Below are 13,134 nucleotides of genomic sequence, written 5' to 3' on the forward strand. Positions count from 1 at the left end.
TAGACCCAAAAATAAAAATTGAAAAATAAATGAAGAAGTTTCTAATGCTAGGATCAATAGTGGACTATCTTTAGTGTAGTATTTTATAGGAAATATATTACAGAATTTAAAAAGCAGCCGTTTTGTTAACATTTTACAGTCAAACATAAAGCTTTGGACAAATTTTGTAACATTTTAAATCTGTCCAAAAAATTAAATAAAAAATTGGTAACACTTTAGTATAGAGACCAATTCTCACTATTAACTAGTTGCTTATTAGCATGCCTGTTAGGGCTGGGCGGTATATCGAGTTTGTACGATATATCGATATATTTGTATAAGAGATACGGTATAAGGCAATACCGTTAATATCGATATACAGTAGTTTGATACGAGCGCATCTGAAAAAATATCTAGGGAGGTCTGTGTACTGAACTGCTGCGGAGAAAGTGCATAATACAATTTGTTCTAAACATGTGACAAGCTTTATTTGAAGGGCTTTAAAAAAAAACTCGTAAGATATAGTAGCCTATAGTTTCAGTTTCAAGCGGCACGAGCTCGGCCCGTCAGATGCTCTGACAGAAAGGCTGCGAGTGAGGCTGACAGAGAGGCAACTCGCGCTGTTTAATGTGTTTGAAATGTGCTGCTTTCCTTAATGCATAACTTACATTTCACAGGTATATTCTCCATCTGTAAATGTTAAAAAAAGCCATGGAAATATTTCCATTTTGCTGTCAGAAGTGCATGAGCTTTTGCTTTGCGATTCTCCGCGAAACGTCAGAAGCTTCTTTTATAATGAGCGCCGCCCGACAGAGTGCAATGAAATAGGAGCTCAATAACTTTGATTAAAATATACATTTTGCAATAAATATGTATATATTTTGTACATTCATATGTAGAATTTTAAACCTGCAAGTAATGTATTTGTATGATAGCACTAACTGCAAAGTGTAATGGGGCAATCAAAATAGCCTTTTTACTCAATTCTAGTCTGTGCTTTTTTATTTTCATTTTTAGTTTAGTAAATTTAACTTCTGCTTTAAAAGCATTATTTTTGTTTTTAGATTGCAATGTTACAATGTTAGAATGTAATGTGATTTTAACCCTTTTTTGCACATGCTACACTTTATTTGTTTAATCCAAATACAAAACACCAAGATATATATATATACCGTATACCGCAAATCAGACAAAAATACAGGAGATATAAATTTTTGCTCATATCGCACAGCCCTAATGCCTGTTATTAACATATTGGCTGTTTATTAGTACTTATAAAGCACATATTCTGCATGACCATATTCTAATCCTTCCCAACACCTAAACTTAACAACTATCTTACTAACTATTAATAAGCAGCAAATTAAGAGTTTATTGAGGGAAAAGTCATAGTTAATGGTTTTTTAATGGCAATAATTGGACCTTCAAATAAAGTGTGACCAAAAATGTAAATCTTAATTAATTATTGATTATACTTGGGCGATGCACTTTTGTCAAAAAACGATATAAATTGAACATTTAACTATAAATCATGAAACTGATTAACTATAACAAGCAATTGATTCTCTGGTGCAGAGAAAGTTTGGTATATACTGTAGGGAAATTTGCAATTTAACACAAATTCAGCTAATTAAATTGAAGTGAAGCACACTGCCACACACAAAGTGATGATGTTTCTTTAGGCAAGTGCAACCTAACGCTTGGGAGTATGCATCAAGCGTACATTATATTTTGGCCAGATCTGTTCAATTCGCTTGTTAGTATAATGGCATTAATATCAAAATACGAAGCTGCACACAATTTTGCATATCCTAAATACTGTGATTTGAAGCGAGCAGTAGGTGTGTTCAGTGCTTGAAGTGGAAAAAAAGAAGTGCCGGAACTCACCCCAAGAAGTGCCTAATCTAATACCCAGACCCTGACGATTTTACTCTTGAGTACTGGCAACATGTCAGAAGTGCCGGTACGCACAAAAAAGTGCAGGTACTCTAAAGGCTAAAATATAGAAGTGTCGGTACTGCGTACTGGTGCGTACCGGCCCACTTCAAGCACTGGGTGTGTTAGTAAAATTAGACTGTATTAACACTCTCCCGAGTACGATCACACCCCTGTCGCACTCACGGAGGGAAGATGCTCAGTAGCTCCTCCCGATGGGGAATGTGAGGTACTGCAGGGTCTGTGCTGTGAAGCAGACGCAGGAAAACGGTGCCAGCGTGGGCTCGGTAGCGGTCGATCTTCTCTGCAGCCTGCTGAGCCAGGCAACACATCATACGCTGAACTCTACACAAAATGAGAGAAATATCTGTGAGCGGTCTGCAATGGTGCATTTCCCTTACTGCAACAAAATTTTAAAGGGTTAATTCATCCAAGAGTGAAAATAGTGTCATCATTTACTCACCTCAAGTTGTTCCAAAACTGCTTAAAATTTTTCTTTCAGCTGCTGAACACGAAAGAAGATATTTTCAAGAATATTGATACTACTATAGAATATAGTAAATACCATAGAAGTCAATGGGGACCAGATACTGTTCGGTAACCCACATACTTCAAAATATCTCCTTTTGTGTTCAACAGAAGATAGAAACTCATATAGGTTTAAAAGAAATTAAGGTGAATAAATGATGACCAAGTTTTCTATTTTGGGTGAACTCTCCCTTTAAGCAAGATTGACAGCGTCTCACAGTTCAGAGGAGAGGAGCTCTGGAGCAGACGCCACCAGCAGTAGGGTCACGTCCATAAGGCTGCTCATTGCTGCTGCCCTCACCCTGAAACAGAAGGAGAGCAAAGAGTCAGAGCTACACCGTGACTGTCCAACTGCTTTCGGGGAGAAATACAAGCACACAAAAGATGCTTCAAATATTTGATGACACTTTGTTAGTCACAAAGGCATTATGACAACTGCACATGTTGTTTGTTGACACTTCCAGCATCATGTTGAAGGTTTGTTGTGCCTGGAGGCACCTGTGGGGAATGTGAGGAATGTGTCACTCGTGGGGCAGCGAGGGCAAGGCCGGAGGGCAGTGGCAAACAATGAATACGTTTAGTGTTACATTTAAAAGTACACTTCTGCCAAATCTAAAAAGTAAAATTAATTAAATGAATATATTAGGACTATCAATAACTAAATAGATTAAATGACATAATTAGTCAGATAATTGGATTATTGAAATACTTAAATATATCATTAATTCAACTCACTTTGCACAATTTTTTGCCTAAATTTATTGCATTATTTTATCCTAAATCACATTAAATGGCTACATTAGACCGATTCAACTCATTATATAATGAAGATGTAATTATAATAATAAAATATTTTTTTTATTTTATTAAATCATAAAATGAAACAAACCAATAAAACCAAAAAATAATAATAATTATTATTATTATTTAGTCATTTAGCAGACACTTTTATCCAATGCGACTTACAAATGAGGACGATGGAAGCCATCAAAATCAACAAAAGAGCAATGATTATTATTAGATCATTATAATTATAATAATAATAATTATAATATTACAATAGTTCTATTGTACCGAAGCAGTACCTTCATTTTGAGCTTTGAGTACCACACTACCACTGGCCAGAGGAGAACTGTATAAAGCGTTATATAAATAGAGGTGACTTGACATGACTTGACAATGTTGCATATTGTGCAACACAAGTATGCACCTAAAGGCATGTGAACGTACCAGGCCCCTACGTCCCCTCTGCTGTCCGTGCTGTAGTCGTTCATACAGCCCAGCAAGGCTTCATACACAGGCCTTATGTTGTCCTCACACAGGACACGGTCCGGGCTGCCTCGAGCACACACTCCTACAGCTACACACACCCTGAGAAGCACAAGAAAGCACAGGACACATGGACATGCAATGCAAGATGGGACAAAGCTGTGAACGGAGACATGAATTTCAGGTCCTGCAGGAAGGAGCAGGCGTTGACCGAGCTTAAGCTCAGGCAGACTGGTTTTTCAAGCGCAAAGGAGACATGAAAAGGTGTTACTCACTGAGACATGGCTGTGGCCGCATCCCTCCTGGCTTCTGTTAGACTTTCTTCTTTCTGCACAACCTTACAGGCGGCCTGGAGCCCAGGCAAGATCTAGGGAACACGATTGAGAATGCAAACTCAACCTAACTGTTCAGATACAGACTTGAGCAGACGAGACATTATGAGGTCTGACCTTTTGAAGTTTGCCATGGATCATAAATGGAGGCAGTGACCCCATGGCGAGAGCACAGCCACAGCGCGTCAGAACCTCGGGACTCTCCAGGGCCGACAGGTATTGACTAATCAGCTGATCTGTATGGCAACAAATGGAGGTAAACAAACAATAAATGGCCAAAGGTATGCATACACCCAAAAACACACCCATAAGTACAGTTGCTCAGCATTTCATATCAAAACCACAAGCATTAATCGCTCCAATTGTTTAAAGTGTATTAGTTTCCTGTACCTTGCATTTCTGCATGCGCTACCCCTGGTTCAACCTGATAATACTGCCGACACAATGCGGCCAGTGCTGACACTGCGGCATCCTTCAAAAAAACGTGCAATATTTTTATAACGACCATATTGTTGGTACAGTTGTAAGCTGTTCTGGGTGTTGAGGTATGGACTGTACCTGTATACCCCGTCTGGCCCTGCTGGAGAACAGGTGAAGGGTCTTCAAGCTGTCGTCTATTAGCCATTGCCAACCAGCTGCAAGAAATCAGAATGTACATTAACTCAAATAGGCTGACAGCCTCACAAATCCATTAAACAACCATTCCTCCATGAGACATTTGTGGTAGTAGAGGCAGTGCTTATATAATTTGATTGCCATGTTAGCATCTAAGGTTATCGTCATGGCAAAAACTGAGATGTAATAAAATAAGAGTTACATAAACGAAAAAATTAAAACCAAGCAAACAGAAAAATACAGCAGTTAAAATGATAAAGGACTTTAAAAAATGCAAATGGAAAGAGGTTTGGTTGACTCACCGATAACTGGGTCATCTTCAAAAGGCATCTTGGAGAGAGAGAGCTTTTCAATGAGGCCACAGACTGAAACAAAAATGACGAGAGAAAACCAGATCAGGGTTTAAAAAGGCAATAACTGGGCCTCTGTTTTGTTGCATTGTAACGTGAATGATTCATCTGTAATGTCTTAAACATATTTTTTCTGTCTACTAATCCACTGATTCTTAAGACACTGGACAAAACATGTCTCTAAACTTTATACATCATTAGTTTTAAAAATGGCAAAATTTCCACTTTGAATCAAATCAATTCCTAATAAGTCTCACATAAACTTACCATTTCATTCCATTTGATTTCATCTCCATCAAAATAATGACATTAATATTATAACTGACATCTCTTAAACCACCTGTAATCATATCACAACTCTGCACTTAAGATAAAAAAAATATATAATAAACTTTAGAAACCCAAATAAGTATTTCTTAAAGAAGTGGCAGATTTACTTAAACTTCAACTTAAAATAAACTTCTTCTAAACTTAACTGATATTTTCTTCATATTTTTTAAAACTTTAGGATAAAATTAAGAATGTTCTGTATTCCCAAAAAGCATCCTTAAAGAATCCTCTTATCTTAAAATTATTACAAAACTTGAGAATTTTCATTCTTAAAAAAAATTATTGGAAATAAGGTATTAAAGTTAATATAACCTCCAACCTTCTTAAAGCCCCAAAGGTAAAAAGCTTAATACAAGTATCAGGTTGTTTCAAATATTAAACATTATAACATAACACTTAGGGATGGGCATTTTTGTCAATTTCTTATTTCGATCATCGATAGGTTTCAAAAACGATTAATCGAGTACCCGGGGGGCGGGGCGTGGCCATAATGGAGATAATGAAAATATCTGAAAACTGTTATGAAAATGAATGTTAAAAATAAAAATGACATGAAAACATGAACACGATTAGATGTTAGATTATGATTATGTTGCAGCAATGTTATTAAAAAAAGAAGCATTTAAAAAAGAATAGCTGCTTGAGGTGAAGCTGACTTTATGCCAATAAACTGAAACCCGTTTCTATGACACTTCCTATGATATTAATTAGGGCTGTGTATTGGCAAGAATCTGGCGATACGATATGATACGTATCACGATACGGTGGTTGCGATACGATATATTGCGATACATTGTGATACTGTAAGCAAGGCGATATATTGGGATATTTCTTATTTTAGGAATAGGATATATTTTTTTAGGAAAGCTGTCATTAAGAACACACCACCATATGCAAACCTTAGCAAAAAATAAATAAATAAAAATATTTTAACCAGAACACACTGCAGAACACACTGGGATGTGCATTTGCAATAATCAGTCCCTATAACATTCAACATGATTGAACCACTTTTTGTGCAGAACGAGTAAAGGGGGAAATATTCAAGTGCTTGCATGATTCTTTAGTTAAATGTATGTATAAAATGTATTTTAGAAAAATATAAAAATATATATTTATAGACTCTACTTTAAAGGTTCACAGTCCAAGTTTACAATTGTGACATGCAATGTCATAACATTTGATCTGAATAAAAAGTGACATCTGCTTAATATCAATGAAAAATAAAGTGCTTGCAGGATTCCTAAAGAACACAAAACAATTGTAAAACAATCAAATAAATACAGATGTTAAACTTTCTCAGAGCTTTTCGACTTGGATTTCACAGGTTTTTCAGTTTGTATTTATGTTCCGCGTGAAATCGCCGAAACCGCGATGTGAGCACCGCCCCAACTGCACAAAACGTCCCTGAATTACGAGAGAAAGCTGCAGCTGCGCAGCAGTGCAAAGGCTCTTCAACACGGGACGCGCAAAAGCCCAAATAGCGCCACACTTCAGCTTTGTACACAGAAACGAGAACTGGAACAATTCTTTCATCCTCGTGTTGTGTGTGTGTGACTGACTACATTGATCCATGATAGAATACTTTTCATGCATATTCATACTCGGCCATTTTTGCTCTGTGTCTGTCAGTGATTGACGACTTACACATAAGTGTTCGACATTTGAGAAGGAGGCTGTCGGGTCTGCAACTTTATCGTCGAAGACAATATAGCGACCCTGATTTTCTCAGGATAGCTACAATTACGTGAGAAAACGGTTTTTACGTTGAGATCAACAACTTTCGTTATGTCGAGATAACGACAAAACTTTCGTTATGTCGAGATCACGAGAAAATTAAGTCGTGATAACGACAAAACAACTTTCGTTATGTCGAGATCACGAGAAAATTAAGTCGTGATAAGGACAAAACAACTTTCGTTATGTCGAGATCACGAGAAAATTAAGTCGTGATAACGACAAAACAACTTTCATTATGTCGAGATCACGAGAAAATTACGTCGTGATAACGAGAAAACAACTCGTTATGTCGTGATCACGAGAAAACAAGACAGAAAAAATATAATGCATGGCCGCTTAGAACTTCCGTAATATTCCGTTTTGGAGAATCGATACAGTATCGCCAAACAAAATATCGCGATACTCACGTGTATCGATATTTTCTTACACCCTTAAAATTAATCAGATAACTTAGATACATAACATAAACGTAACATTACAACTTGTATCTGCACAAAAGGATGCATATGCCAGTGAACTTTAAGTTACGTGCTATAGCGAGAGCGACCTCCCACCGTGATGCGCTTTCAACAACGCGCTGAAACACGGGCAAAGACAGAATTCACTATAGATTTCACATTCTATAAAGTTCTCATTATAATGCTTATGGCAGATTTGTGCTATATTTTCATCTACATTATCAAGTGATTCCTAAAATCGCCTGCGTGTTTTTGAAGCCATACGAAGTACGAAAACAATTTTAATGTAAGTATGCCTACTGTTGAACAAATATGACGAAAAAAAAATCACTGCTGCATTATTATAGGATCAGTATTTTTGAAAAAGAAACGTCTAAAAGCAATATGACCGTCTCAAATAACTCTGCATTTGAGCATGAAACTAAATACTGGTAATATGCAGCGCATTCATCTGCATGTAAATAAATGTTAATATCCCAACGCATCCTATATTAGATTAATCAGATATGTATGTACCTAGCCCAGATATCACTACATGACTTCAAAACCAAGCTTCTGTCTCTTCTCATGTCTATACTTTGAACTGCATGCTCTTGCAAGCGAAACAATCAGAGCTCAGGGTGCTGCTATAACCAATCAGATTTTTTTTCCACGATCATCGCTTTCATGATTGATCATCGCTGTCACGGCTGAGTACTCGATCGCTGTTGCACATCCATATATATATATATATATATATATATATATATATATATATATATATATATATATATATATATATATATTACTAGGAATGTGCACAAGTACTGCTTTTCAAAATTCTGTAACAGCACTACAGGATGCATTTACTTCAGCGAAAAGAGAGAGAGAAATAAAAAACACGGTTTAAGAAAACATTAGAGAACTTAAGAATTTCTCAAGAACTGCATTTGGAACATTCTTTCAAAACGTCATAGAATTACCCTGAGTGGTTTTAGCATGTTACTGCAGCATATGACTTCAATGTAAAGACCATTTCCAGGGGTTTTCCGAGGGTTGGGGGGTTGCGGGGGTCGACACATACACAAGGTTATTTGGCGAACAAACAAACAAAAAAAAAATTTGAAAATGATTTTGCAGTTTTCCCAGATGAACGTAAACTCACCGCATATGCAGAGGAAGAGTTTAGCCCCTTTCACACATACAGTCTTTACTGGTAAATTAAAATCCTTTTCAAAACTACTGGTACATTTGTTTGGTAATCACATAGTTCTTATGGAGATGACGTAATTATTTTGAGCTGTTTACAAAGCTCTGCTGCTTTTTAAATAGCTTTTCTCTGTAAATATGGCGCTAGATAGACATCTTTGACAATTGCGCCTCGCAGCTTTTTCCAATGTGTCGCACGCTCGAGACGCAGCCACTTCTTTTACATTCCTCTGCTATTATGCGCATCTCGTGTTTATAAGAGCAAAAACTTCTGATGGCTAGTAATGTTAGTTTGGTTGAGAGTGAAAGCGGTGCTCCTCTCATACTATTGGTAGGCGAACTCATGAACTCGAACGTGACATCAACAATTTTTTTTAAAGGTTTCTGTGCGTGATTAATTTTTAGGATGACGAATATGAAAAAACGCATACGAAAATTTCTCAGTGTCCAATGACCTTAAGTGATTTTCTGCACCCTTTTTATGGTCTGGCAGGCCAAAATTGTATTAGAAGTGGTACACACCTCTCCTCATCAAGCCGCACAATTTGGCGTTTTATTCATGTCTGCAGCAGAAAGCTAAATTTTGAGGTCTGCTTAAATCTCTTACCACAGGCCGAGTTATAATAGTAATGAGACTTGCTTTATAATTTAGTTTATCATTTCAACACAATCAAGTCTATAGAATAACTGTAAATGATTGTTAGTTTCTCACCAGCTGGTCTCATTAGCTCTCCACCAAATCCCCTAGGGTAAAACAAAAACATCAGTTACAAGCTATAGACAAATAAGTGCCTCTAAAAAGCTTTGATGTCGATTATTGCCAGGTGATGAAGCAAGTGCTTACCTGTACTGCTTTTTCTCAGAAAGCTGAAGTGAAGGCACATATGAAGGATCAGTTGCAATAAACTGCTTTTTTTATATATTTTACAAAATAACACAAGAGACTAATTATGCAGACCTTTTGATGGATGTTTTTTAGGCCTTCAATGGTGTCAGAGGACAGGAAGTCAGTCACCGGACTACAAGGAAACAAATGCATTAAATAAAATAAAAGCATGGTTAGGCAAAGCTTTAACAGAAAAGAGGGTGAAACCTATTATTCTGGGTTGCAAGCTCATAGAGAGCATGAGTGATCTCAGCGCAGGCCAGGATGGCTCCGTGACGGCTGTGTAAATCCATGCCTGTGGCCATGGGCAGCAGCTGGGGTAAAACTGAAATCATCAAGAAAGACAAGATGCCACAAAATTTCACTTGGTCTTTTTGTGTAGAGGTGAAAGAGATGTGTTGAGTTTGGCATATATTAACAGACATATGGAGCTGTTCTCACCAGTGTTGGCCATGTATTCAGGAGCCGGGACAGTTAGATTGTGCAGGGCTTTCGTGGCCAGCTCTCTGATCACCCTGATAAAAGCAAATACAGCCTCAGTTAAAAATATAAAACTAACGAATCCACATTAAACAGTACACATATACTTACCCATCCCAGTGATTGGCTTTCATAGCCACCAAGTGGTCAATTAAGGGTTTGGTGTATTCCTCAAAACCAGCGATGTAGACACTGGAAAAAAAAAACAGTTGTAAATTAGTTTTACACAGCATTTTTTCCACCATCTCTGACTGTCAGAAATCAACAGCCTGATTTTGCTACTTTAGGACACATATGTCAGTGGCAACTGTTATGAGTTGTTCATTCTGTATGCGTATACATATGTATGTGGATGGTCATATATAAGTGCATTTTGGAGGCTCGTGTGAAGCATTTGTTTCTGAATCTGGCACATTTTTACCCCTTGGTTTTGTTCGATTAGGCATATACGAACATGCCAATCATGCTCAGATCTATACCAAAAAATAATCAGTTCAAAATAGCCTGAATGAGGTGGTCTCAGCTTGACTGAAAATAAACTTGAAAATGCCTTAAAAGTGAATCTGTTTCTTACAAACATGCAGTTTTTTTGCTTCAAAAGACATTAATTGATTGCCTGGAGTTGTGTGGATTACTTGAGGATTTTTGTGATGTTTTTAATCAGCTGTTTGGACTCGCATTCTGACGGCACCCATTCACTGCAGAGGATCCATTGGTGAGCAAGTGATATAATGCTAAATTTCTCCAAATCTGTTCCAATGAAGAAACAAACTCCTAAGGGTGAGTATTTTTCAGGAAGTTTTCATTTTTGGGTGAACCCATCCAAGCTAAAGCAACATTTTCATGGTTTTTAACAGCGGGCTGCGCAGTAAGCCTTCAGTATGGCTCTTTGCTCCCTAAGGCTAGCATTTTTCACATTGCTCTTTTAATACATTAAGATGTCTCCGTCAAATGGTGACATTTTTCTGTAGGGTGGGAAATAAGACACGACAGCGTAACCGCTGCCACTCACTGATGCATTCAAAACATACCGTGACTGTGCTTTGAACTAAAGTGTTCTGAGAATTGGGGTGTATGACTGATCTACCTGCTGCTGTAATGTTAACACAGTGTACCATGAAGAGCAATTGGGTTCAATTACACATGCCAAAACAGCTCTTAGTCACACATTGTCATCTTCTTACTGCTTACCTGATAGTTAAGTAGCAGTTATTCAGATTACCGACCGTGAAGTAGTCCGCCGCTGTAAGGATGTCTATGCCATGGGGGAAGGTGCCCTGTGGAGACAGGATATCTCCAAGGATCAGATTAGAGACACACAGACTCAGCAGGCTTCACAAAACACGGCCTGTTGCACCGCAGATCAGTGCAGGTGTTTATAATGGATCTGAATGGTGTTTATGTAAGTATATTCTCTTTCGTTGTACCTGTCTGCCCACATTCTCTTGGAAAGCAGCCTAGAATCAGAGAAAACGACACAAATATCAAGTTTCCTGTAAGTTCTTATGTATTCAGTTACATTATGTGAAATTAAAGCTGAAGTGTAATTTTTTCTGTTATAATACTTCCTCCTATCCAAATGTTGCACTGCACAAACATTTTGATCATTTACCAAATTTGAAAGATATTACTTCCAAAAGTTAATGATGATACTTACTTTTGCTTACATTTCCACAGTAAAGAAAGTAAATGCGTATTGGAAGTGAAAAAAAAAAGGCATGACAAGGCGACAGACCTAAGTAAGGATTTGGGAAGAAAAATTAGAGTTTCAAGTGTATTCCAGTGAAATAACTAGAGGCTAAAGTTCGAAGACGAACTTTGATGTTGGCTTGAACATCAAACTTTGAACTTTGATGTTGGATAGAGTTGGCTAGCTGGATGTGAAATATTCAATAAGTATTGAGGAGATTACAGTTTTTGCACACTTATATTGGGCTTTATTAAATTTAATGAAAATAAAATGAGTTGATATGGAATTTATTACTACAATTCAATTTCTTGAATTATTTTCAATATTTGAGCGGAGATGTTGAAGGATTTGCTATCCTGTGGCTCCCTAGTGTGGACAACATTAGTATAATGGCCTTCATCGCTGAATCACATTAATATAAATGGCTTATATTTTTTGAATGTTTACAAATGTTTAATGATTACTTTGCTGATAAAATACCCAGATTAAACTCAAATTCGGTATTTCATGCTTTAAAGGTCCCATATTGTACACCTTTCTGGAGTTTTATTTTAGGTTTTGATGTCCTTAAGAATATATATTTGTGGTATAAGTACCAAAAACCATCTCAATATATTTTTACAGCTCCTTTCTCATGAGCTCTGATAAAAACAGGTCGATTTGGCCTGTCTAATTAATATTCATGAGCCTATCTTCTGATTGGCCTGTTGTTTTCTGAGTGACGCACTGCTAGGCCAACCACAGGTAACTAGGGTCATGTAGGACCGACGTCATGATTACGTCACTGCGCTAAGCTGTAAGCAAAACAAAGGGAAAATTGCTCTGGAGGTGGCCCATTCAAACCAGCGCAGATTCGGCTACATAAGGAGCTAATATCATCTTGTTGTGATGTTGGGTGCCAGAATCGATGTAATACCTGCTGCCACTGCCAGACAAAAACCGATGACAGCTGTGGTTAAACGCAATAAAACGAGCAGACTGGATGGAAACCATCGTCAAAAATGCTTGCGTTTGCAGCACACACGTCTTATCAGAAAAGGTTCAATTAAGTATTGTCTTTTGTTGTTATGGGCGGTCTGAAGATTTCTTGCATCTCAGACTGTCGTGTATGAAATAATATCTGTGTGCATGTGTGTAAAACAACAAACTGACGATTTATATATAATCATTTGTAATTGTATACATTGTTGTGATTAATTGTGGCTGGAATAATATTGTAGCAGTAAAAATAGTTGCCTGCTGAAATTGAAATGTATTTACATCTTCATCATGACTAGATAGACACAGTGAGTTTGTGTTTACTATACATGTTAGCTGTAATCTACTCATAGTAACAGTCTGATTTATTAATGTC

General features: G+C 37.1%; 1 protein-coding gene across 1 annotated transcript in view; it reads right to left on the reverse strand.

Annotated features, from left to right (window-relative positions):
• tbcd (tubulin folding cofactor D) overlaps positions 1–13,134 on the reverse strand; it is a 51,065-nt gene that overhangs the window by 13,707 nt on the left and 24,224 nt on the right. Inside the window, exons 16-31 of the mRNA XM_079408663.1 lie at positions 11,518–11,547; positions 11,282–11,367; positions 10,202–10,282; positions 10,052–10,125; positions 9,818–9,935; positions 9,683–9,743; positions 9,569–9,591; positions 9,437–9,468; positions 4,961–5,023; positions 4,602–4,678; positions 4,434–4,515; positions 4,161–4,279; positions 3,987–4,078; positions 3,673–3,813; positions 2,661–2,744; positions 2,101–2,259 (exon numbers count right to left, since the gene is read on the reverse strand). Of these exons, the coding sequence (XP_079264789.1) occupies positions 2,101–2,259; positions 2,661–2,744; positions 3,673–3,813; positions 3,987–4,078; positions 4,161–4,279; positions 4,434–4,515; positions 4,602–4,678; positions 4,961–5,023; positions 9,437–9,468; positions 9,569–9,591; positions 9,683–9,743; positions 9,818–9,935; positions 10,052–10,125; positions 10,202–10,282; positions 11,282–11,367; positions 11,518–11,547 (1,322 nt within the window). The remainder of the gene's footprint in view (positions 1–2,100; positions 2,260–2,660; positions 2,745–3,672; positions 3,814–3,986; positions 4,079–4,160; positions 4,280–4,433; positions 4,516–4,601; positions 4,679–4,960; positions 5,024–9,436; positions 9,469–9,568; positions 9,592–9,682; positions 9,744–9,817; positions 9,936–10,051; positions 10,126–10,201; positions 10,283–11,281; positions 11,368–11,517; positions 11,548–13,134) is intronic.

The sequence above is a fragment of the Barbus barbus genome (assembly GCF_936440315.1).
Source record: "Barbus barbus genome assembly, chromosome: 4".
In the NCBI taxonomy this organism is placed as follows: Eukaryota; Metazoa; Chordata; class Actinopteri; order Cypriniformes; family Cyprinidae; genus Barbus; species Barbus barbus.